Source organism: Salmo salar, chromosome ssa22 (genome assembly GCF_905237065.1).
Source record: "Salmo salar chromosome ssa22, Ssal_v3.1, whole genome shotgun sequence".
Classification (NCBI taxonomy): Eukaryota; Metazoa; Chordata; class Actinopteri; order Salmoniformes; family Salmonidae; genus Salmo; species Salmo salar.
Genome location: NC_059463.1, coordinates 16056291 through 16083125, shown reverse-complemented (window position 1 = coordinate 16083125; position 26835 = coordinate 16056291). Strand labels below are relative to the sequence as shown.

Sequence of the window (26835 nt, the reverse complement as noted above, 5' to 3'; positions counted from 1 at the left end):
TTGTTGGTTGTTGGTGCATGGGAGGACGTGGCTTGGGGGGTCTTGGAGCTGGGTAATGGAATTTATTATTTTTTGGGGGGGGCTGTGGGGGGGGTCTCGGTTTGGTTGCACTAACGGTTCTTGGTTGGGGGGGGGGGGGGGGGGCAGGGGGGCCAGTGCCCCTGTGACAACAATTTTGGACCCCCTTGTGGCCCCCCTAAATGTGGAGTATGAAATCATTTTTACATAACAAATTTATGCTCTTGTTCTTTTTTTTACATCCGTTATTAGACAGTGGCAACGATGATGATTATGAACATGGTCTTTTGCCTGCTAATGCCTGCAATTCAGTGAAGAAAACGATATGACAACAATAACATCTAATGTAACTGGCCCCTCTAACAGTACAACTGGCCCCCCCAGTTGAAATGGTCTAGAACCGCCACTGGTTGGTTGAGGGGCAGCTCTCAGAAACTGTGGTGGGTGGGCTGGTGGTTGGGAGCTTTGGCCTGTGGCTGATAGGTCGCTGGTTCGGGCCATTGTTTTAGATCTTGTGGGAGATCTGTCGACGTGCCCTTGAGCAGGGTGTTGACCCTGGATGCTTCTGTGGGTCGCTCTGGATGGGAGTCTGTTAGATGACTGAATGTAATGTAAATGTTGAGTGGCTTCACTGCAAGTAGATTGTATGTTTTAATATTCAACAAAAAAAAGAGATTTAGCAACGAAAAAATTATGGATTTGAAAGTTTTACAATGTTCTTTTTACAAGAGCTCTCAGCCTAGCCCCAGGCGATCTCATGGCACCATGTCAACCACCGAACCCAACTCATGTAAACATGCGTGTCCGGCCAGATGAGATGTAGTCATTGTTTGTGTGTCTGTAAATTGTTGTTCGTTTGTATCTGGAGTGTAACAAACTATTATGTAAAATAAAAAGAAATCGTATAGAATTTGTTTCTTTTTTTTGTAAGATTTTCATTATTCAAACAACAAGACCGAAACAAAGTACAGTAGGCTTATAACCATTTATGTTCAACCAAAATGTCCCACAACAAATATATCCAGCAAGAACTGGCAAAAATGACAATTACTATCTTAGAATAATGAAATTGGAAATAAATGTTTTAAGTGAAGTGGCAAGCTGCATTTTCTTCTTCACTGTCATTTTATGCACTTGGAAGTTGGCACGCTGTATCACGCGCAAAGAGGAGGTGAATGCGTGCGCTAGCTTGAGGAGTACTGCAAACCATCTGGTGCACAGCAGTCTATGATTCACCTTTCGCCTGGAAATAAAAACTGTTATCATTGTTTGAAAACTAGCGTAGGCTACGCATACAGCAAATTCTCCATTAAAATAAATATTGGCGAAGGGAAAACTTTTCGAAGTCCGCGCGTGGTCAAGGGATTGTCAATTATGCTGTCAAGAGGACAAATCTGAGATTCGTGACGTTTGTGCATTACCTCAAACAGGTAAGTAGCGAAAAGTTATGGTTTAGTAACATGCATCACATCATTTTGCAGCGAGTTCTGAGTTTATTCGTTCTTTGTGGTTCTCACCTAAAAACTATATTGTGATTTTTAGACATCATCGAATATATTAAACTTTATAGTGGATTAAAATGTATATTGTGAACACGGATTGATTTAATAATCTGAAACATTTCCTACAAGGCGTGCTTCAAACGTGTCTACTCCATTCTTTCTGTTTATATGGTATTCTATATTCTGTTTATATCTACTCCACTCGAATGACAGAATATCTATTCGGTTTGTTGTTTTTGTCAGTCTTTGGATTTGGTTGATAGTTGCTGAAATCCCAAAATTATATATTATCAGTGTATTGATTACGACCGTATGTGTCGACCTGGATTTATGAGGAATTGTGTACCTTATCATAACTGCTTCAATATGATATACACATGGCATTTCCTGCAAGCCAGATAAACTCATATTGCGTTATTCCATGTTTAACAGGGTGTCTGTGGGAATTATAAACCTATTAATCACGTCTCTGTAGTTTTGGATAGCTAAAACATGCATTAGCGCTATTGGACATGTTCACAGGCTCAGACAGTAGACCAAGCTGCAGAGACAAATCATGGGTTTGTTCAGAACTACTGAACACTCTATTCATTGATACATATTGAAATGCTCTACTCTTCAAATGACCTTTGTAGAAAGCACCTGAATGAAGATAATGCTATTTGTGACTTTTCAATGACCAAGACCAGATTGCAATGCGTTGCATGCCTACCTGTAAATGGCAATGAATGGAAACTAAATTTCCAACCTTTGGTTTATTAACCATGAGCATGAAGAAAGTCACTCAGTCCTTACACCCATGTCCCTGCTGCTTTTAAACACTAAACCTATGTTTGTTTGACATGAATTTGCAGGTGTTAAAATGTAACATGTATGCCAATGCTATTCTATGAATTATTGATGTTGCGTATACTGTGTGTATATATATATATTATATATATAAAATATATTATATATATAAAAATTAAGATTTCCAACTTTTCTAATGGCTAATAACTTTATTATAGGTATTTTTTTTACTGTATCTTGAAGACTGTTATATAGCCGCATTATAATGCTTCTGTTGTTGAAATTCTACAACTCATTTTTGAGAAGTCCCGCTTTTCATGTGGGACTTAAGAGGCACGTATTGTATGACCATCAGTCCGTGTGCATCTTTTTCCCAGAAAGGCATGTAGTGGTTGTGACAGGAATGCAAAGTAGAGAGGCCCAGGTCCCTGAGTGCTACCTGTAACCTGGCTGTGATATGTCCGGTTAATCATCAACCCAGGGGATGTGGCTCAATGCAAATGCACAATGTCTGGGACATGGAGTGCTCTGGTCAACTTCCCGGGACATGGAGTGCTCTGGTCAACTTCAGCAGTAGCTACATGTATGTCATGTTATGGCTCAGTATTGATTAGCAATTAGAATGTGTTTAACCCATTCATCATTCGAGCGTAAAGACCTCTAGGGAAATTAAAGCTTCTAGGGAAATTGATATTCTCTTGCATTAGAAGATGTCTGGATTATTGATCTGTATTGCACTGGAAAGACAGACTTTTACCTGCTTTGTATGAGAACATGGCACAATTTGGGGTAGATGCTTCCACACTACTAGGGCTTTTACATTATTAGGTTGTGCTTTAGCAATGCATTTTCAAGCTCAAAGGACAGATCATGACATTTTCAGGCACTTTGAAATACTTCAGATTGTTAATTAAAAAAAGGCTTTTGTATGTCATTATGGAAGAGGTTTAACAGATGCATACTGTGTAATACCAACACAGCTCTCTTTGGCAACCGGTATCTAAACATTTCCTATTAGGCTGTTGTTTACTATGAGACAGCGGAAGCTTTTAACATTGCTTCCTTATGACCACATCTCTTCATCACTGTCTCTCTCATACTTGTCTCGACCAGAAAGTACTATACTCTACGTTATTTTAGATAGAATCCCATTATGTTTATAGCTTAGGAATCATATTGATTGCAATCTTGTGGACAGTCAGGACCACTTTAATCATTTATAATTTTTATTTTCCTCAGAGATCTGCAGCTGGTCTCAATAAGGATGACATTGTCCAACAATCAGACCTGGAGGTAACGCAAGGACATCAGTCCCCCCTTCTCTCTGCATCTGAGAGTGGAGATGGTCCACTGGGTCACACAGTGGTTGACATGTGTCTGGCTCCAGACTGTCTTGACCTCCACATTGGACACCTGCCCCTCTACAACCCCTAGCCCTGTCAACTTCTCTGTGGTCTACACCATGCCCTTCTTCCAAACAAAGAGCCCCATCCAAAACATAGTGACCAACTCAATGTACCAGGAAGTGTATGTGGCATCTCAGAATGTGATCGAGGCTGTGAACATGACTTTCGAGAAAGTGTGGGAGCTTCCTACAGGCCCAGTGGGCAGCCCTGAGTGTAAGATTTGTGATTTGTGTGACGTTGACAAGGATCCCAACTTCCTAGAGAACACTGACAATGAGGTATTGTTGTTGGATACATTCTTTATGTATTTATACTCTTGTGGGAGTTCTCAATATGGTGTATGCCATTTCCACCAACTTAAGACAGATGGACAACCACCCAATAAGAATTCATCAAAATGTTTATTCAGAAAAGAATCTAACTCTGCTGCCTATTGTCCTGACTGTCTTGCCAGCCCGCTGGGCACCAAAGTCACCATGGTGGAGGAGGGACAGACTGTATACTTTTTTGTGGCTTCCACTGTAAATGATAGAGTGACACAGAGATATGACAGGAAGTCCATATCAGTGCGCCGACCATTGGCGTCAGAAGACGGTTTTTACAATGACGTGCGGGGACTGACCGTTCTGCCTAGCCTGCGCAGGACCTACAACATTGAGTATGTCTACAGCTTCTTCACCCAGGAGTTTGTCTACTTCCTGTCTGTCCAGAGAGAGAGCCCTGACCAAGAGTTCTCCCCGTTTCAGACGCGGCTGGGCCGCCTGCCGAGGAATGAGTGGGAGATGAGGAGGTACCGGGAGGTGGTTCTGGAGTGCCGGTTTGAACCCAAACGGAGGAGAAGGAACACGGTAAGCGGGAGTGAGGCCTTTAAGGATGTGGTGTACAACGTGGTGCAGGCAGCCCACTTTGGGAAGGCAGGCAGAGAGCTGGCGGATGAACTTGGAGCAGAGGAAGAGGATGACATCCTCTATGGAGTGTTCGCTGTCACAGATGACAATGGGGTCACAGAGCATGACTCGGCCCTCTGTGCCTTTCCAATGGACAATGTGAACAAGGCCATCGATGACGGGGTGGATGACTGCTGTAAGTCTGGCCCAGAGCAGCTGTCCCGGGGACTTTGCCACTTCCAGGCCTGCGAGAGCTGTCCTCATGAGGTGAGTTCACCAGCCCACCAACTCAACACTCACTCACACAGGTTGATCCAGAGAGGTGTTGGTAAATTGTGTTATATACATTATGCGTACATAGTCTGTTCAGGTTGTCTTCACAATGCATAGATAGCATGAGAGTTATTCCCTTACTTCACTCTAATATTTGTGACAGACTGGGTAAACGTTAGTTAGTTTGGCTACTTAATAGGGGTGAAACGGTTCACAAAACTCACGGTTCGGTACGATACTGTACTGTAATGTCACGGTTCGGTACGGTTTCGATACATCAACAAAATAAATGCCTGAGAAATATGTAATTTGTATTTAGATTTTCCATTTATTATAATAGTAAACATGGGTAGCTTGAATTCCCAGGAGGATATGGAAACAAAGGGACAACTAAAAACAGCAGTGCCTGCCTTATAACATGAAATAATACAGTCATTTAAAACAGAACTTCAACAAGAGTGCTTAGTCCAGCAGCATATATCAAAATGTAGTCACATAGCAGTGCTTTAAACAAAATAGGACCACTTGAGACTGGTTACTTGAAAAAAATAAAATCAGATTTTCTAGTTTTTATTTAAGAAGATTAGTCTATCCACATTATCTGTAGTGAGCACAGATCGGCTTACTGTGACAATGTCAGCCGCTGTGGAGAATACACTCTCGCTAGGGACAGAGGTCCCAGGCACAGCCAGGTAGCGCCTTGCTAACATGGCAACATGAGGGTATATTAACTCTTTGGTTTTCCACCATGTAAGTGGATCAGCATCCAGAGGAATAAGGTCCACTTCCCTGTTTGAGGTCACCTCCTCCTCTATGACCTTGACCTTTGACTTGGTTCCCTGCTCCTGGGTCGTGAACAACTCCCCAAAAAGCTCAGCCATGGCAGACTTATTTTCTGGAGGAGAACCCCTGTCGTCTGTCGTCTCTGGAGAGCGGTTGGCTCCTGTGGTATCTGTGGCTTGACCCTGCAGAATTAAATTAGATGAAAATCTCTGAAGTGGCTTTAAAAATATGATTTGTTGTTAGAAATATATATCAGACACTATTATGACAATTACAATTATTACTTTATAATGAATTGTTAAATCACTAATTAATAAAATAAATGTCACATTAACAAAATAAATACAATACCTGTTGTATATTGGTCACAATCTCTGCTGTGAGTTTATCCAGGTGCAGCAGGGATTTGAACCGGGGGTCCAAAGCGGTGCTCTTGTGTAAGAAGTCTTGGTCACCAAGGTCAGCATATCTAGGCTCCAGGTTAACTCTGATAGCAGTCTTGACATCCCTTACTGCGGGTTCATCTTCATCAGATGCCACCATTGATTTCAGGATCATTGTTTTCATAGGCAGGACCATGGAAACTGATGGAATGCTCTCAGTGCATATCAGTGTTGTGACTGTTTTGAGAGGTTTGCACACTTTGATAACTTCCTCTGCTAGTTTTATGTCATTTTCAGACAAAGTCACAATATCTTTGACATTCTTCCTCACAACTTGATCAGTTAGTGTAGAATACACCTCAACTTTCTGATCAAGGTATCTCTCAAACATGTCATGGCTTGAATTCCATCAAGTAGGGACATCTTGGATTAGTTTGTGGTTTGGCAGCTCCAGCATCTCCTGTTTTGTCTTGAAAAGATCTGCACATGTGTGGTTTATGAACGAAGGATACCACCTTCCTGATCTTTGCTAGGAGGCGAGAGATTGGATTCATCGACATAGCTTTTTGAAATGCTAGATTAATAACGTGAGCAAAGCATCCTATCTGTGGCCCCAATCCAGCTAGCGCAACTGCATTTACAATATTTCTAGTGTTGTCAGTGGTCACAGGAATCATTACATTATCCTTCTCCAACTTTCACACTGCAACTACTTCCCATCGCTCTTCCCCCAAGTTTACACTGGTGTGACTACTCTCAAGGGGACGTGTTTGAAGGACATGGCTTTTTATCTCCCACTCTGCCGTAATGAAATTAGCCGTTACAGTAAGGTAGCTCTAGATGTCCAACTGTCTGTGGTTAGAGCAACAGACCACGTTTCTGACAACTCGCTCTCAAAATGTTATTTTGTTTTTTGTGTAAGGCAGGTATTAATGTCTGGGCAAAATGTGTACAGGAAGGAATAGTGAAGTGCGGCTCGACCACTTTAAACATGTTTCTGAACCCCGCATTCTCTACCACAGAGAAGTGTCTCATATCTGCCGCTATGAATTTGCGGAGGGAGTCGAAAAGAGAACACATAGAAGAAGGCTGTTGCATAAAACACCTGTCTCCAGATGACATCTTCAAACTAAGGGCAACCATAGCATCCATGACAGAGAGGGAGAAGCGTTCATCCATGTATACAGGTAAAATGGTCTAGCTAGCTACATTATCAGATATTATATGTTCCTAATTTTGTCAGAAAGTCATTTTCATTGCAAGTTAAAGCGTACTGTTAGCTAGCTAGCTAATGTTAACTGGCTGGCTCGCTAGCTAATGTTACGTGTATGATCTGTGTAGTAATATTTTTCGTATCTCAGAGCCATTTGAATTTCTAGTTATAGCCTAATGTTAGTTAGCTAGCTAGCTCACATTGAACCAAGCTAGTTGGTTAGCTTTAGCTACCAGCAGATTCATGCAGGGTAGTGATGTTATGAGTTGGGATTATGGTTCATTGTTAAGCTAGCTACATGTCTAAACAAAAGACTCCACTATGCAAGTAACCGTTTACACCTTCTGTATCCTGTGCATATGACAAATAAACTTAGATTTAATTTGATATAGTGTGAGTTTACCATAGAAGATAATGTGAAGAACAACATGACCTGCACCAAAGTCAAATTAGGATATAACGTTAGGTCAATGAGACAGTGTCCAAGTTCTAAAATTCTCCGGTAGGATGCCCTGCTTTTATTTAGTCAGTCAACACCTTTTAAAAATGTACTACATAAGACCGAATCGAGACGGTCGGTCACAAATGGTAGGCTTACCACATAGATCGGCATTCCTAAAATACTTCTGGATGTCTTTTTTCGGTGCAGCCCGGACCGGCCTTGATTTCTACATCCACGGACGTTTCGTTCAGATTTTGTCCGTCTGGACCAGCCTTGATTTGGCCCAAACATAGATGTCTATAAATGGTGTCTTTTCAGCTTTAATTGAGAACCAAAAATGAACCTGATTTCAACATCCGGAAAATACGTATTTTCAACGTCCGAAAAGATAGATATTTGCAACTTTCATTGAATCTGATCTCAATGTAGGGAAAATACGTATTTTCAATGTAGGGAAAATACGTATTTTCAACTTTCATTCTGAACTGAAAATGAACCTGATTTCAACGTCTGGAAAACACGTCTTTTCATATTCATTCAGAACCTAAAGTGAACCCAACTTTAATATCTGTAAAAATACGTATTTTAGATATCTTTTCAATGTCATTTTGCTTACTGGGACTATTCTAGTAGGGGCGGCAACTTATTTGTCTTGACTAGGACGGACCGGCCCTGAGCCTAGATGTACATGTCTGGCTGGACTGGTAAAATGGAGACTTGGATGTCTGTGGACTCAGCGAGAGTGGGTGATCCAGTGATAAAATAAAAAAACAACTGTACAAAAGTATGGAACAGTGTGAAGGATAATGAGTGCACCAGGAGACAGGTGTGAGCTATTTTCCAACCAGGAAGAAGTGGACTCTCCAGAGGAGCCATGGAACATCCTGTACTACTCTTTCGGCAGGAAAACAGATTATTTCAATGACTCTCATTCCTGTGTATCAGTGGAGGCTGCTCAGAGGAGGAATGGGAGGACCAGCCTCCTCAGTGAATTTCATAAAAATAAAAATAGTGAAACATTAAAAAATATGTCCTTTTTAGATATCCTAAATATACTCACGTTACCAAATAATTGATTAAAACACACTGTTTTGCAATGATGGTATACAGTAGCCTCAATAGCACTCCGTAGGGTAGCACCATGGTGTAGCCAGAGGACAGCTAGTTTCCATCCTCCTCTGTGTACACTGACTTCAATACAAAACCTAGGAGGCTCGTGGTTCTCGCCCTCTTCCATAACCTTACACAGTAGTGATAACAACTTCCGGAGGATGTCCTCCAACCTATCAGAGCTCTTGCCCACCCAATGAAAGGATCAGATAATTAATATAGTACAGAAAGCATAAGCTACAGCCAGCTAGCACTGCAGTGCATAACATGTGGTGAGTAGTTGACTCAAAGAGAGAGAAAGACAATAGTTGAACAGTTTTGAACAAATTCATTTCTTCAAAAATGAAGGAGAAGCAAGAGAGAGAGAGAGAGAGAGAGAGAGAGAGCTAGCTGTATTTCGTATTTTCACTTTCACTTTCTTAGCTAGCAAATGCAGCTAGCTGGTTTAGCCTACTCAAACACCTGGCTCAAACAGAGAGGGATGCTATGCTACCTAGCTGGCTATGGCTATCCGACACTGGAATTTTTCCAAGTCAAGTTAAGCTTAACTTTAATGCATTGTCACTGGGGCCCGCCGATGTATTGTAACTGCTAAACTGCTTGCAAACTGTACACTGTACTGCATGATTGTAGCGGCTTTACTAACACATTAGTTCTAGTAGCTATGTTAGCTAATATGGTGACAACGATGTAGGCTGTGTGTAGGGGTTAGAGGTTATTATATGAAGGTTTGGCTTGGAAAGTTTTTTTTGCCATGTCACAGATAGCTGATGTGTTGTGCACTGAAGTCCACAAGCGAAGGGGATAGGTGAGAGGAGGAGAGCGCGTAGACAGAGCGCGTAGATGTGAGAAGGAATTATCCCAATGATAAAAGGAATCATGCTATTTGTATGTGGCTGCTATGAAAGTGAACTGTATTTGCGTGTGATTCACTCTGCCAATTCTGTTGGAAAAAGTTTCTTAAATGGAAGCAAACGGAAGGAAACGGGGATAAACATACATTAATTTGTCCAATAGAAACTCTTGTTTGCAACTGTTGGACTAAGGATTATATCCTAGAGCAGCTAGATGCAGGCAAGATTGTGCAAGGCAGTATTGAATGTGTCAATGTCTGTCACCTCGATTACTCAAATTTCTCTCAACCTACACTGTAAACTTTAATTCATAGGCTCGTTTGTCACAACCTCATGATGGGAATAGGCAAAATTGAAGTAGCATGTAGTAGCCTAAACCTATCGATGTTACATTGAACTGGGTGAATGGAGTATGAATGACAGTCATCCAGTATGCTGCAATAGAAAGAAGGCCATGCTCCCCAAAAATAATCGTCCTCCCTCATCTGAAATGACACCGACCGCCACTGTAGGCTAGGTATAGTAAGAGCCAATGGAATTTCTTGTGCGTGGTAAGTCTAGGATGATGTTTTCTCTTACAGTAAGTGCATGGACATGACAAGGATGTTAAACAAAAGCAAGCGTGTCAGAGTTTAATGGTCTGTATTTAGTCACGCAATAGGTTGTCTCAACCTGCTCAATTTGGTTTACACAGGAGCAGAGGAGGGTTGAAAGCAAGGAGTTATTTTGATTCCGACAGCAATCACTAATCACAACAACAAAAATCTGTATTTTCATGTGTAAACAGCTATCTAGGCACAGAGAAATCTATTGGAGTCATAATGCAATTGCTCCACAAAATGTTTCTGTATTGCCCAGTCCAAAGCAGAGACTTTATAGTGTGTTCAAGTTATTTTTCTTCTCTGCCTTGGGTAGTCAATCCACTATGCACACATCCTCGATATCTCACATGATCCAGATGACATATCCATAAAAAAGGAAACTGTGATTTAGGCTTAATCAAAATTCTTTAGTTGTCAGTTTACATGTATATTTAGCAGTAAGCCAAGCAGTGTCTTTGAAATCTAATTAGGCTGTTATCCTTTTTATCAGGTTCAGGATAGACAAGGCCATGACACAGTTGTAACATGATTCCTGTAGCAACCAATAGCGTTCACTGGCTCTTGACTCCTCTAGAGAGCAATCCATTTGTTTGGAAGCTTTTTTTGTGGGATGGAAAACTGCTTTATGGAATAAGGACACAACATTTTGCCAACAAAAGAAAACAGCTGAAAAAGAACATGATTTTGGACAGAGGCGAACGTATTTGGAAGTTAGTTCGCTTTTAAACTTGTTTCCGGATATGCGTCTTTGAATACATTTCTGTGCCTTTGGCAATGTTTTATTGTCAGTCAAATGAATTGTATGCCTCATTTATCTGGGAATGAACATGTTTTAATACTGTGAAATTTAACAAGTCTGCCATAACGACCATTTACATTTTTGACTGTTCTTTTTACATTTTTTATTTACTCAGCAAATAGCAAATAAAAACGTGCCAGTGAGTGTTACTACTATGAGATCACATTTGACTCCCCAAATATTCCCTGACCTATACAGATCTCTGGTTCTGAGATTCTTTAGGGGGTCTAATTTGAATTGACATCAACAGCAGATTTTGAGGGATTTTTACATCCGTACACCAATACGACCAACGTAACCACAGTGAACGTGACTCCGAGAGGGATTATTGTTTCACAGTACTTGGCTGTTTCTTTGTGTTTTCACAATTCAGGACAGGAGTGGCCTGCCAGCTGGAATTTACAGGAATCTGAAATCTGGGTCCCTCCCTCTCCAACATTAGCTCACAGCTGCTACCAATAACCCTGCTTCTCAGAAGAACAACTACACCTCTCATGAGTGTCATTGTCTATATAATTATTGTATAATTTGAAGCCTATTTATGTGTACTTTTACTGGCTCGTGGCATTGAGTGCTTATTGTTGTCTGTTCTTTGCCACACTGTCTACCTCCAGCATGCCCAGATGTTATGAAACCATGGAAACAAATCCTCCTTCGCCAACCTTTTTTTAGTACAGTATTGTGGGAGAAAACATATACATATAGACAGTCAGAAAAATACACTGATAAGGCATATTCCATTTTGGCATCTGTATCAGTAGTACAGATTCTGATTCCCAAATAGTACTAACAGTTCTGTTGAACCTGAACTAATAATCACATACTGTTCCTTGGTTATATCCTTGTTTTCTAGTTTTTGTGCATATTCATGACAATGACTGTTGGAACTTGAGACCTGAGACAATTGATTATGTTTCTTTAACATGTTATTTGTACCTCTTTTAGATGGAGTTTCTTTGTACCACGTCAGTATGATAAATATAATATAGTAGCGAGAGCTATGAATCACCATGGGTCTTTGGCATCTGAGGTCAGACGCCATTGTGGTTCATTCAGGAAGCTGAAGCAGAACAAAGGTTTTCTGGTCCCATGAGGAAGGTGGGAAAAATCAGTCAATAAAGTTGCACAGCCTATAGCTGATATAATACTATCAGAGCTGTGGAGGAACTCATTGGTCAGTGTGTTCTCAAAGTGTTCCCTTATAAAAGCATTACACAAGCTAGGGTGCATTTGCTTTAAAACCTTTTCATTCCTTTTTCACTTGGCATCAGGTAAGCTGCTCACCCAGTTCCTTGTTCCTAGAACATCTGTTTACGAAACAACAGCAGTAGGCTATAGTGCCTCAAGGCCTGATGTCAAGTACCAGATACAAGTATAATACCCTACATTTACTATTGCACTTTAACAGGTTGTAGCTAGAGAGATTTTTTTAAAAACAAACTGTGAACACATTGTACATGGATCAAGATAATACTTTTTCTGCTTTTGGTAATTTAGTGTTATCTATGTATTGTGTAAGTAGTTTTGAATATGTTATTTGAATAGCACAAGTCGATTTATTTACACATGCCCCTATGAGTCCTTGGTTTGCAGCCCAATTATTCTGATTAATCTTGACCAGAAAACACTCTGGGAGCTTGTTGTGCGCTATAACTAGGGCACAATTATTTTTCATGCTCTAGGCTCGTGATCAGAAAAAACTCCTGGCCCTACTCAGAGAACGTACATCATCTCCCTATTTACTATGCCCTATCTCCCTGTGACCAGAGCATGGAGAACAAAGCCACCTGCAGGGACCACCCCACCATGGTGTCTAAGCCCTATTACAGAGTGGACCTCTTCAACAGGCAGATGAATGACATTCTGCTTACCTCCCTGCTTGTCACCACCATAGAGAACAAGACCGTGGCACACATTGGCACCTCCACTGGACGGCTCCTCCAGGTATGGAGGGGGACAGCTCACAATACAGTGTGATCCTGATCCATATGATCTAATCCAGTTAAATGAAAAGTGTGAACATACTATAGTTCTGCTCTTCTTCGATAGATTATTAACGATCTGCTCTGTCTTTTTGGCAGCTTGTTTTGAGAAGATCAAGCCCTATTATCTTTGCCAATTACACCTTGGTAGAGAACCAGAGAGTCTCCTCAATTGCTGCTGTGTATTCGTCAGAATCTCTACTGTTTGTGGTTGGAGACAAGGTTTGGAAAAGCCAGTTCAAAATCAGTTACAGTTAGCAAACACAGCGATCAAAGTGACTCTTTGATTGAATCAAAGTTAATCAAATCGCTCTCTTTGGCTGGCAGGTGATCCAGGTGCCTCAGAGGGGGCCAGGCTGCCAGCACTTCATGACCTGTGCCATGTGCCTGATAGCCCCTGAGTTTATGGTCTGTGGCTGGTGCTCTGGAGAGTGTTCCTGGGAGGAGGAATGCAGTGGCCGCTGGCGGAACGAGTCTTGCCCCCCTGGTATTACCGAGGTGAGAAGAACTGTGGAGAGGGATGTGTTTGTTTTGGGCAGGGAGGTTTGGATTGGAGCAATTAGCTACCCTACCATACAATGGATCTTACTGCTGGCTAGGTTCTATGTGGAATAATGTGTTGATGAATTCAAAGAAATGCCATTAGTCATATGCATGTATGGTTATCATAAAGATATGTTTGAGATTGTCCATAGTCACAGATTACCTGGGCATAACCATAACATGACCATGACTTTGTATAGTATTTGTATGTTGTGATGATGATGATAGGTTGGGATTGAAAGTTCATATGCTGAATCTGTTTGTTCCTGTTTGGCCAAGTTCTTCCCTAAGACAGCTCCGCCTGATGGTCAATCAGAGCTGACTCTGTGTGGCTGGGAGTTTCAGTCTCCCCTGAGACCTGCCATCAGCTCCAGAACCCACCTGGTGAGACTGGGACAGACAGCCTGCGCCGTGCTGCCACTGAAGAGCAACAACACACAGTGAGTACCACTCACAAAGACAGAGGGTCGGCAACAACACATCCACCACGCTGACCCTCAACACGGGGGCCCCTCAGGGGTGCATGCTTAGTGCCCTCCTATACTCCCTGTTCACCCATGACTGCGTAGCTGCGCACAACTCCAACACTGTCATTAAGTTTGCCGACGACACGATGGTGGTAGGCCTGATCACCGACAATGATAAGACAGCCTATAGGGAGGAGGTCAGAAACCTGGCAGTGCGCCAGGACAACAACCTCTCCCTTAATGTCAGCAAGACAAAGGAGCTGATTGTAGACTACAGGAAACGGAGGGCAGAGCACGCCCCTATTCACATCGATGGGGCTATAGTGGAGCGGGTCAAGAGCTGCAAGTTCCTCGGTGTCCACATCGCTAAGGACCGCTCATTGTCCAAACACACCAACACAGTCGTGAAGAGGGTACGACAACGCTTTTCCCCCCTAAGCAGGCTGAAAAGATTTGGCATGGGCCCTCAGATTATCAAAAAGTTCTACAGCTGCACCATTGAGAGCATCTTGACTGGCTGCATCACCGCTTGGTATTGCAACTGCTTGGCATCCGACCGTAAAGCGCTACAGAAGGCAGTGTTTACGGCCTTGTACATTACTGGGGCCAAGCTCCCTGCCATCCACAACCTCTATACCAGGCGGTGTCAGAGGAAGGCCCTAACAATTCTCAAAGACTCCAGCAACCCAAGTCACAGACTGTTCTCTCTGCTACTGCACGGCAAGTGGTACCAGAGTGCCAAGACTGCTGAATAGTTAATCAAACGGCTACCCGGACTATTTGCATTGACCACCTTTTTATTTGCACTAACTCTCTTGCACCGGCTCTATGCACACTCCCCGGACTCTAACCACACACTCACACATACAACACTGAGACGCCAACACGCACGCATGCACGCACGCACGCACACACACACACACTACATACGCTCACACACACAAAACACATGCATATTGACCACACACACACACTCACACAGACACACTTTCACACTCTTCACATACGCTGCTGCTACTCTGTTTATTGTCTATCCAGATTGCCTAATGACTTTTACCCCTAGCTACATGTACATATTACCTAAATTACCTCGAGTACCTCGTACCCCTGCACATTGACTCAGTACCGGTGCACCTTGTATATAGTCTTGCTATTGTTATTTTATTATGTTACTATTTCCTTTTGATTTTGTGCACATTTTTCTTACTTTTTAACTCTGCATTGTTGGGAAAGGGATTGTAAGTAAGCATTCCACGGTTAAGTCTACACCTGTTGTATTCGGTGCATGTGAAAGTTTTTATTTGATTTGAGATACACAGTGGATCGTATTAGTCATATTGACATATATGTGTATTATATGTACAGTATGTACAGTATGTAGGTTTTACTCAACTAGTATGGGCCATCCTGTAGATGTTAACTTAACTGAAACGGGTTGACGTCGCATGGTGATTTCTGCTTCATCTTTTTTATTTTATGTTAGTTTGACACTGTTGTTGTGCCGCTTCTTAGCCTGGTGTGTAAGATCCACTCTGGGCCCACTGAGCTGTCCAAATCAGTTAACATCACTGTGGAGGTGCATGAGGAGAAGGTGGAGGGCCGCTACTCCATCGACGGGAAATCAGAAATGCCAGGATTTACCTTTGTGGTAATTTGAATCTGCAATTGATTGCACTACCTAGTTTCAGTTGGGTGACTCATTTGATTATGTCTCTGTTAATAATAAGATGTATTATTGCATGTAACAGAGACATACTGTAAATATCAAGTGAGTTTGGAAGTATCCTCTGTTGTACAAAGTCACCATCACTCTTTCAGGGGTACTTTATGAATGGCTTTAGGATTCAATTGGTAACATTTTGCTCCCTCTGGCAGATTCCCAACATCACAGAAATCCAGCCCAACTACGGGCCTCGTATTGGGGGAACTCTGATTACTGTGACTGGGCCTCACCTGGACGCTGGGAAGAACAGGAGGGTCACTCTGAATGGAGATCCCTGCCCAATCACCAGGTGGATGTAGTTGGGTCATTACATCAATTCGGTGCATTTTGAGATGTGTAACTTAGTGAAAAAAACTGTTGATTTCACAAATGTTTTACATTGTCATAAAGCGCATGTTCAACTGAATAAAAAACAAGTTTTTCCATCTCAAGAGGTTAAATAACAAAATTACTATAATAAGGGCTTATTCAATGCCAAATAAAGTAACAGGGTTGACAATTTTATCTTAAATCAGCCGCTTGTGATAGGGGAAATGGAAGCTTGTTATGTGCAACAGGGAGGGATAATTGAATGCAAGCTTCACCCCAAAAATGTAATTGTTAAAACATTTCTAGCCTGTCTTTCTATGGTGAACAGGGTTGACTTGTTATGCTTGGCCAACTATGTTTTCCACCACAAAACACCAGAAAATGGACAAATCAGCTCACCTGCTTTTACACTTTGATTTGACTATTATATGTTCAATGTTTCTTTTGAAAATCATATTTAAAATGGAATAGTCAACATGGTTGACCTTAAAAAATGGGACAAATCACTAATCAAATGAATCATTAATCACATGAAATAAATAATAATCTTCAGAAATTACTTTGTCAAAGAAACCAAATAACTATGGCTTTACAATTATGATTTTGCCCTTTAGCCTTTATTCAAATATTTAGCCTTTATTCAGTCTTTATTCAAATAAAAAAAAAATCACATTTATTGAATTTTCCATGTGGTCTATATTAAAGGGCACTTAGTTGAATATAACAGGCGTTTCATTTCAATTTCAATTTTGGTGCAAAATGTCTAATTCAACTATCAAAGGACGCAAAGGCACTCATTTCGTGGAACGATCCAGTTACTGGTTATGTCATTATGGCTCTCCTGTGATGTTTTCACCCAAAGCCTGTTTCCTCTAACCTGTACTTCTAAAATACCTGCCTGTATGACATTTACTATTGACTATTTACCTGTGTGAGCCCCATGCTTGTCCCAGCATTTGTGTGTACAGTAAACGCAAACTGATCGCAATCTGATTGTGCTTGGACTACTTTATTATATATATATTTATTATTTTTTATATATATATTTTTAAACCTTTCAATTACAGGGAGTGAATGAAGAACTAGTAGTTGTGATGACTAACTCAGTGTGGTGTATCCTTTTTTCTTTTCAAAATATACATATCTTCTAAATAGTCTGTTCAACTTTTTCATGTTGTGGGGTGATAATGTGGGGTGATAAACACATAAAGCCACATGTAGAGTGAGGTGACCATAAGTCCTACAGTATGACCTGTAGGAGTATACTAACCCTGGACTTCCTCCCTACTTCACCTGCCTCCAGTGTCACAGCATCCAGAGGGAACATGTCCTCCATCATCTGTCTGTCTCAGCCCATCGCGGAGGTGAGGGACGTCCCCCTCAGTGTGTTCATAGACAAGTCCCCTGTCCTCACCACCAAGGTCTTCTACTACAAAGAGAACCCAGAGGTCACAGCCGTCCTCCCAGACTGCAGTTTCGACAGGTAGGCCAGCCTTTACAATCTGTCACCATCTCAACCAAAATAAAAGGATAGAGGATAGATCTAAGCCCCGCTGGTGGGTTTCTGTAGAATCTGTTATTGTCACTCGCTCCACTCTCCATTGTTTTTCTCTGTCGACTCCAGGGGGTCAAAGATAATCATTGAAGGGAAGAACTTGGACTCTGTTTACAGGACCATCATCCGCTTTAAGCCCAATGAGGGCCACCTGAAGCCTGTCATCAGAGTACGGGCCAATAAAATATTATACAACCACATACATGATACATGATAGAGATAAAAAAAACGTTTCATGTAATCAGATGCATACAACTCTTTTATAATTCCCTCCAGGTGTGCAAAGGCAAGTCTTTGCCTACACGGATGGAGTGCATAACTCCTGCTCTCCCCCGGGAAGAAACAGAGGAAGGGGAGCTCTCCTTTGATATGGATGGAGCTGTTGGACTGTGGAATGGAGAGTTCTCCTACCACCCCTATGGCGAGCCCATACCCTTTGAAACTGAGGGCCATGTACTTAGGCTGTACCATGGACAAGATGAAGTGTCACTGCATGTAAGTGCAACAGTGCCGTAACAACACACCTTATTAATGTCTATTTGACTGCTACTTACTGTCAGAAGGAGTAGGAATATCGTTTTATATTGCTTACGTATTGTTTAAACATTTTCAAGGAGGAAAACTCAGAAGTCTCATTTTCTTCTCCATCACAGCACCAGAAACTGAACCTTGTGAGTTCCTGCATGACAATCACTATGACAGTGGGAGGAGTGGATTGTGACGCGAAAGTCCTGGACAATGAAATCACCTGCAGGATCCCCAGAAACGTAACCATCAGTGAAGGACTGCCTGTGAAGGTTTGTTGGTTACTGGACACTATGTTGTGCATTCAACATTAGAGTATGTTAACAATAAACATCCTTCTATTGGGCTGTACTTGGTTGTTTTCCCTACATGTGTGGTGAAATTACAGGAAAACAAGACAGCAGTCTCTGGCAGTAGTGTGTGACCATGCCGACCATAACTTCGTTTAAAAAGGATGTCAAAAGCTGACAAAAAAAAAACATGTCTGTATCTATGTGTGAATGTGTTTTTTTGAAACGAGGAAATAAAATCAATCAATCAAGACCCACCCACTGTCTCTCCTTCCCCAGATCTCCATCAATGGGCAGGTTCACAACGTTGGGACAGTGGTCCTGGTCAGTAACCACTACATGGTGGGCATCGTACTGGGGATACTGGGGGCCCTGGTGGCGGGAGCCGTGCTGGCCTTTGTAGTCATGAAGCACCTGAGGAAGCAGAAGAAAGGTGGGGTTCCCTGTCTGTCTGGACTTTGATCAGGTCATCTTACACAACCTCATGACTGGTAATGAGGATGTCTTATGCAACTGGTTTAACGTAGGACATCTACAGCCATGCACAGTGACAGTGGTAGCTAACATTGTCTTGCTGACTTTTGATGCATTTTCCTACTCCCGTGGTTTACGATTGAAAACTCTTGTGACATTTCCAGACTCTCAGGTGGAGACCCGTTTGGCCCAAAACCACAACCGCTCCAACAGCAGTAGTGTGGAACTGTCATCTGTAGCTGACTACAGAAGAGGTGAGACTCTAATTGGCTAAAATATATTGTGTCTCGATCAGTTTCTATTCTTTGGTTTCAACAACAGTAGTTGAAATCTACACATATGATGTATGTACATTATCTACACATACTGATGTATGTGCATTATCTACAAATACTGAAGGAACTCTACTGACCTTGCCCTTTTCCACTCTAGTAGTCCTGCCTCAGAGGCCAAGTTCAGCTCTGGGAAGCCCAGTGGTGTTCCCCAACCTGGCCTTCCCTGCAGGCAGAATGGACCCCACACTCACCCCCCTCCTGCCCTCTGAGAAGATCTCCATCTCCAGCTTTAGACCAGAGCTCCTGGAAGAGGTGAAGGATGTGCTGATCCCAGCAGACATGCTCATTGTCCAGCATTGCCAGATCATTGGCAAGGGTCAGTCTCATTATAGTGTGTACAGCACTATACATAGAGTGCTTTTTAATTGTGTTTTTTAGACAACAATCAAATGCACATAGGCTACTACTCCCATACCTTTTAGTCTCTGTTATTATACCAAGTAAATCAAATTGGCCATTTTAAATAATAGGGACTTAAACCCATCTCATTCCAATTATAATGTTCTCTTATCTCCCTCAGGTCATTTTGGCACAGTTTACCATGGCTACTTCACAGACTACAACAACAGAGAAATCCATTGTGCTGTCAAGTCATTGAACAGTGAGTATCTCCTTCACAATGTTCTAGAGCTGAACCAGGTGGACTGAGCATTAGTCACCTGTACATGTGACCAACTGGGTGAACATGGAACAACCCTGCTCGTTTGTGGGGATAATTGAACATGCAAACTCGGTTAAATGTGGTTTGTTTAGGGTTTTTAAGCTTTATCTGTAAATGTTGACTGTTCATAAGCAGTTTTTACGTTAATATGTGTGTGTATGCCCTGCGTACGTACATGCGTGTGTGTGTGTCATATCAGGGATAACAGATGTAGATGAGGTAGAGCAGTTTCTGAAGGAGGGCATCCTGATGAAGGGGTTCCATCACACCAACGTTCTCTCTCTGCTGGGCATCCTGTTGCCCCAGGAGGGGCTCCCCCTGGTGGTACTACCTTATATGAAACACGGGGACCTCCGCCACTTCATACGCTGTGAGAAAAGGGTAAGGACGCGACAAAACAATAACTACCACCTGTTCACTTTGATCAGCATACAAGGGATCCCCTTAACACCTCAATGATACAGTGTGTCTCAAGGCTTATGTGACAGACATTATTCTTGTGTGGTATTGATTCTTCCTGTAGAACCCCACAGTGAAGGACCTGATTGGCTTTGGGCTTCAGGTTGCCAAGGGGATGGAGTACTTAGCACATATGAAATTTGTGCACAGAGACCTTGCAGCACGCAACTGCATGTAAGTCAGGGTTGAGCAATCAGTTCAGTTCTCTGTAACTGGGGCTAGTCGCCAATTTAAACTATACATTAGACCTGACATAAGCAAACGGATTATATTTTACTTAGTAATGCTTCTGTACCATAGTTGCAGGCTTGCTTTCACAGATCACCAATCTGGGGCCCTTCTGTCTGCCCTTGTTATTGTCTGTGCAGGCTGGATGAGTCGTACACAGTGAAGGTGGCAGACTTCGGCATGGCCAGGGATGTGTTTGATAAGGAGTACTACAGCATTCAGGACCACAGGAAGGCTAAGTTACCAGTCAAGTGGATGGCCATCGAGAGCCTCCAGACACAGAAATTCACTGCCAAGTCAGACGTAGTAAGTAAAGGACTTACTTTCTGATAACACAATAAGAATTAGGCAGCATTTGTGGAATTAGGACTGACATTGTTGTTACTTGAATAATTATAGTGTTTATACACAGTAATAAGAGCAACTTTATATTACCCCCAAATCTTTTCTCACCAAGCTAAGTTTCCCATCATGCCCCTCTGCAGTGGTCCTTTGGGGTGTTGATGTGGGAGATGTTAACGAGAGGAGCAAGCCCCTACCCAGAGGTGGACCCCTATGACATCACACATTACCTACTGAAGGGCAGGAGACTCCCCCAACCACAGTTCTGTCCTGACCCTTTGTAAGTAGTGGTAATGATAGTCTAGTGACATTTCATTTTGTTGAAAATTCCTCATATTAGAACTAAAAAGAAGAAGAAAAGCCCTGTTCAAAGTAAATAAATATGTCTATAGTAAATAGTGTTATATTGTAACAGAGATGCTTAAAACAAATCAGAAAGTTATGGAGTATGAATTTCCCACCTCTTCAGTTGCAACAAAGAGGAACAGGAAAGTCTAGCCAGTAATTAAAGGATGTTGGAAAGGTCAACCTGCAGTGTTAAACCCGTAAATGTCCACCACAGTCATATCCGAATATGGTTAAGCAATGTAGTCTGAGAGTTAATGATCACCACTATGCTTCACTTCAAAGATATCCTCACATGCGCAAGTACACACACACAAAACACACACACACACACACACACACACACACACACACACACACACACACACACACACACTGGAGTGAGATTACGTATGAACGTCAACTTGTTTTTCCCTGTGTCCTCGTCCCAATATCAATGATAAATTCTACAGTCTAATCTAATGTGTCCCCTCTCCCAGTGACAAATAGGAAGTGTTGAAAGACAGATTAACGATTGAGAAAAAAACTGTAGAGAAGAAGAACGCAACATAATGGCTGACTTTTCCATGTGGGAACAAACATTGGTCTCAATATCTCAAATATGTAAAAGCCATAAATCACCTCCATATCGCTTTTGCTTAATAATTTCGGTCTGTAAATTGAAATGAGTACATAGCCTGTACAATACTATTTTATTTCAGTTAAGCATTTTGTAGGAATTATACTCCCATTGCTATAAGGAAGCACCACATTACAGTTTTTCTCAAGACAATGTTTTGGAACAATGTTGTTGATTTTCATATAATCAAAAGAAACTGCGTGCAAAAAGATTAACGCAACCGTACTTATCTCTCGAGTCCAAGCAGACAAAACAGAAAGTTAGTCTCTCTTTTTAAAATCCCAGTAGATCAATACATTTTCTTTGCAGTCACTAAATCATGATGATCTCCCGAGTGGCGCAGCGGTCTAAGGCACTACATCTCAGTGCTAGAGGCGTCACTTCAGACCCTGGTTCGATTCCTGGCTGTATCACAACCGGCCGTGATTGGGAGTCCCATAGGGTGGCACACAATTGCCCCAGGTTTGGCCGTCATATAAGATTTTGTTATTAACTGACTTGACTAGTTAAATAAAGGTTAAAATAAAAATAAAATAAAAAATTATCAAAATTGAAAGTACAACTATCCAAAGGTGCAGAATTATGAGCAATTACTCTCCTTTTTAGCCTATTTCACTTAACAATTTCGAACATATCAAATGTAATATTATTCCTGATAAAAAAAAAGCACATTGGGTAACTATTTACATTAAGTTGCCCCTGTAAGGCCACGTAGTAGTTACATAGGTATTACTATATAATTGCATGGTAGTAGGGTTGTAGCAGTATTAGTTATTACACAATTTGATAAAGGAATGTGTAATTACACGTCCACTTGGTGAAAGGTTATTCCACATGTATAATTACACGTCCACTTGCTGAAAGGTTATTCCACATGTGTAATTACAGATGTTATGTACTGAGCCTGCGCAATACTATTTTATTTCAGTTAAGCATTTTGTAGGACTTGTACTCCTATTGCTAGAAGAAAGCACAAAAAAAATTGTTTGGAACAATGTTGTCGATTTTCAAAATGCTCTGGCCTTTTGCAAAACAGTAAATGCATTTTCAAAATGTAGTTTCCTTCTCAAAACAGAAATACATTCATCAAAAATATATTATACTGTCAAAATTGCAAATACATTAATCAAAAGAAACTGCATGCAAAAAGATTAACACAACCATATTTATCTCGAGTCCAAGCAGACAAAACAGGAAGTTAGTCTCTCTTTTTAAAATCCCAGTAGATCAATACATGTACATATTTAAATATAAATGTATTTACTTAATAATACATGTATTTACTTACAATACATACCCGGCTCAAAGGGTATACTGAATAAAGTGAAATGTAAGAACAATGTAGTTACATAAGATATACTTGTAATTTTCATGTACCAACCCAGGAGCTAACAACTTACAATGTAAAGTGAAACCCAGTAGGGTATAACCTCTATAATTACTATGTAGTTAGAATGAAACAACCTTTACCGACAATAAGATAACTAGGAGAAATTAAGGGACAGGAGAACATTATTTAAAACCCTTTTAGTTACATTGTACTTACAATATAAATCTTTAACAACCAACTCTGTAATTACAATGTTGTTGCAATGGATATACACGTATTTACTAAGTACCTACCCACTAACAAGCAATTTAATGTAAGTTGTATAGTTACGTCTCAACACAGATCAAAAAATGCTTGTACGCGATTGAGTAAAACTGTAAGTGCTATATGTAACTCTCTCCAGGTATGCCATCATGCTGCAGTGTTGGGACCCAGACCCAGAAGTGAGGCCCAGCTTCGCCACGCTGGTGTCTGCTGTCCTGACCATCCTGTCTGGCCTCGAGGGGGAGCACTACATCAACCTCAAGGTCACCTATGTCAACCTGGACCAGCCACGTCCCTATCCCGCCCTCACCGAGTCCGCAGACGAGTGTGATTCCTCAGACATTGAAGACACACGCTCAGTGTCCTCCTGATGTCACATCAGGACAGGTACATGTAGTATGGTTTGGTGCTATGAGCACAAGGACCTCAAAAAGTCTAACTAAAGGTTGTTGATTATCTTGTACTACCTAGTGTCGATAGGAAGCAGTTGCAATTAACAAAGTCTAAGGGACTTGAAAGTTCCTCCCCCACTCACATTATAGTATACTACCTGGCAAAGTTTTTTGTATTATAAGAGCGGATGTAATGTCCATATGTTTTCTCTTAATTGTTTTTGAGATGAAGTAATTATACTGTATCATTTGGATCATACTTTTACAAAACGGACCCTAATGTTTTAACAGTGACCTGTCATTGTTGCTTTTATTTCATGTGTGACCTTCCTGGTCCCGTCCCTCAAGTCAGTGAGTCAACACAGGAAGGAGCAATGGATGGATAGTTCATTTATTTTCAAAGCTGCAATGATGGGACACACACAGTATGGATGAATGGTCAGTGTTGCATCAATGTGTGGACAGTGGTGCATCAAAGTTACAGCTTGTTCCATTTCTTCTCGCTGCCTGTAGACTCTGAGAAGATAGGACGGCTCCCAGTTCGATGAGGAACACCAATCTTGATTGATGATCCGGGTCACGGCACCAACGTGACCTTCCTGGTCCCGTCCCTCAAGTCAGTGAGTCAACACAGGAACGAGCAATAGATGGATAGTTCATTTATTTCCAAAGATGCACAGTATGCACAGTATGGATGAATGGTCAGTAGTCGACGGGATATAAATAGCACACACAGCAATTCTTCATAAATCTGCTGTATAATATACTAACAAAAAAACTATTGAAATGTCTATCAGTCATTGTGATCATATGGTGGATTTAACAATTTCTAATAATTCCTAATTTACTATAATAAAATAAATACATTGTTTCCATGTGTAATCTCATATTTACAACATCAGAATAAACTATCATCCATTTTAGTATCCAAAATATATAAAATTAACCAGAAAAATTGTCACATTTGTGGCAAAGGAATATAATATACCTAAAATGTGCCACATATTTTCCTAAGCTAACAAAACCAGGCTATTAAACTGGCTGATGCTCATGAGTTTATAAAACATATACATTTGTCATAAATGACCTGCAATGATGGGACACACACAGTATGGATGAATGGTCAGTAGTCCATGAGATATAAATAGCACTCCTAAAGAAGATGCATTTTCGAGTTAGCTACCAACGTCAAAGTGGGAATTTTAGCTAGCATAAAACCCACATGGAAAACTGAGATTCCGCAAATAACAAATAAAGTGTCTTATTTAATGCCAAGCCAACAGTAGTTACTCATAACATAAATTGCTAATGTATGATGTAAAAGCTGGATTTTATGATGTAATGTCAACTTTATACATTTCTATCCCGGGACCATTCAATTTTCAACTCACCCACAGAAATTCTCCATAAATCTGCTGTGGATTAACCAGAATCCCATGCCTTTATCACTGAGTGTATTAGACAATGTAAACACACTAATCAACCAGGAGGTGGCGTAATACCCATTTTATTCAGGAATTGAACAATTGAATTGCACCTTTACACATGCACAATGTGTTTTTGATAGAGTGCAATAAATTGAAATATTTATTCTAGATTCTTCGTCTGTCATTTAAGTAGTATTTATTTTTTAACATGAGCTTCTTCCCATGTGGCGGCTTCATCCATTGTTACTGTACACTTACAGTAACAGAGACAAATGAGACTTGTGTAAACGTCACTGGCAAACTCTCATGAGTTGTCATGAGTTGTCAGGACTGTTATTGAGCAAGACTTCCACTAGAGGCCAGTGTTCTACTAGATTTGTAGAACATGGCGAAAACACAACACTTAAAATGTAAATCACATTTTCTGAACACCATAAAGTAAAATAGAGACATCTCACTGAAAAACATGTATTGGTGTACATTCCATATGCATAACATCCTTTCCTTACTCTCAAATTGCATATCTATCTTTAAGACTGCACACAGTGGTCAGTAGCTCATGAGTTGTTTCTGTAATGAATACATGAGGAGAACAACCATAAAACACTCATCCAAAGACAAGCTGACTTTGTGTAAAATAATCCCGCTTCTTGCACCCAAAAATAATCAAAGACAAATAAAACCAGAGGGAAATAATCATCATAAAGTTTTCTTTATTTCCAAGCTACCAAAGAACAAAAGTGAATTCCCAGATGACGGGGACTTTGATTCGTTCTGAGAGAAGCGCACATCGTCAAAAATGTGTGTGGGTACCTTGGAGGGCAGAACCCTGGGTTTTACAGAAGGAGGGGATGAAGAGCCTGCTCTTTCTCTCACCGCACTGCCTGCCTGCATGCAAAGAGTTAGAGTCAGTGTCAGAATGGGTAATTATTAATAAATGGGTCTTAAATACATCTAAAACCAAAAGCATTGTATTTGGTTCAAAGCATTCTCTTAGACTTAAACCTCAACTTGAGTTGTGCATAAAGGGTGTGACCATTGAACATCGGATCCTAGGAGTAGCATTGGATGGTCAGTTATCATGGTCAAGTCACATTGACAAAGTTGTTGTGAAGATGGGGAGAGGTATGTCTGTTATAAAAAGACGTTCTGTGTTTGATCTTGTCCCATCTTGATTACTGTCCAGTAATATGGTCAGGTGCTGCAAAGAAAGACCTAGAAAAGCTGCAGCTGGCTCAAAACAAAACAGCACGCCTTGCCATTAACTGCACACACAGAACTAACATCAACGACATGCATAATAGTCTTTCATGGTTGAGGAGAAATGTACTTCTCTTCTAGTCTTTGTAGCCTGTTCCTGCAGTCAATGGCCTCATGGGTGGAATGTTATTCATAGTTCCATAATTAATACAGATTATCCCCCCAAAAAATCTGGTGTTTCTATGTCAAATGGTTTTGTTATATTTCTCTTCTGTGATGTATATAAAGTGTAATATTGGGATGC

At 41.1% G+C, this 26835-nt stretch overlaps 1 protein-coding gene across 5 annotated transcripts; it reads left to right on the top strand.

Moving 5' to 3' along the window:
- The first annotated feature begins 1183 nt into the window (after positions 1–1183).
- On the top strand, positions 1184–26835 carry LOC106582868 (macrophage-stimulating protein receptor). 5 transcript variants are annotated; one of them, XM_045705490.1, is made up of 23 exons: positions 1188–1448; positions 2687–2892; positions 3549–4869; positions 12829–13005; positions 13143–13265; positions 13371–13541; positions 13866–14026; positions 15566–15701; positions 15929–16065; positions 17389–17568; positions 17710–17809; positions 17917–18135; positions 18294–18437; positions 18735–18888; positions 19094–19183; positions 19362–19580; positions 19785–19865; positions 20125–20306; positions 20449–20558; positions 20753–20918; positions 21098–21234; positions 23652–23899; positions 24418–26835. In XM_045705490.1, exons 3-22 carry the CDS (start codon positions 3652–3654, stop codon positions 23881–23883), a joined length of 4137 nt encoding a protein of 1378 aa, XP_045561446.1. In that variant the 5' UTR covers positions 1188–1448; positions 2687–2892; positions 3549–3651; the 3' UTR covers positions 23884–23899; positions 24418–26835. The 5 variants fall into 5 exon arrangements, with proteins under 5 accessions (XP_045561448.1, XP_014021910.2, XP_014021911.2 ...); XM_045705491.1 differs by having other exon boundaries at positions 1198–1448; positions 2691–2892; XM_045705492.1 differs by lacking the exon at positions 2687–2892 and having other exon boundaries at positions 1184–1448; positions 19365–19580.

What these genes read in the sequence shown, in the direction of transcription:
- LOC106582868 (XM_014166435.2), top strand. Translation starts at nt 3,652, where the DNA reads ATGGTCCACTGGGTCACACAGTGGTTGACATGTGTCTGGCTCCAGACT. An exon ending in AAGATGAAGTGTCACTGCAT is followed by an intron (nt 18,136 to 18,293) that starts GTAAGTGCAACA and finishes TCTCCATCACAG; the next exon opens with CACCAGAAACTGAACCTTGT. An exon ending in GTGAAGGACTGCCTGTGAAG is followed by an intron (nt 18,438 to 18,734) that starts GTTTGTTGGTTA and finishes CTCCTTCCCCAG; the next exon opens with ATCTCCATCAATGGGCAGGT.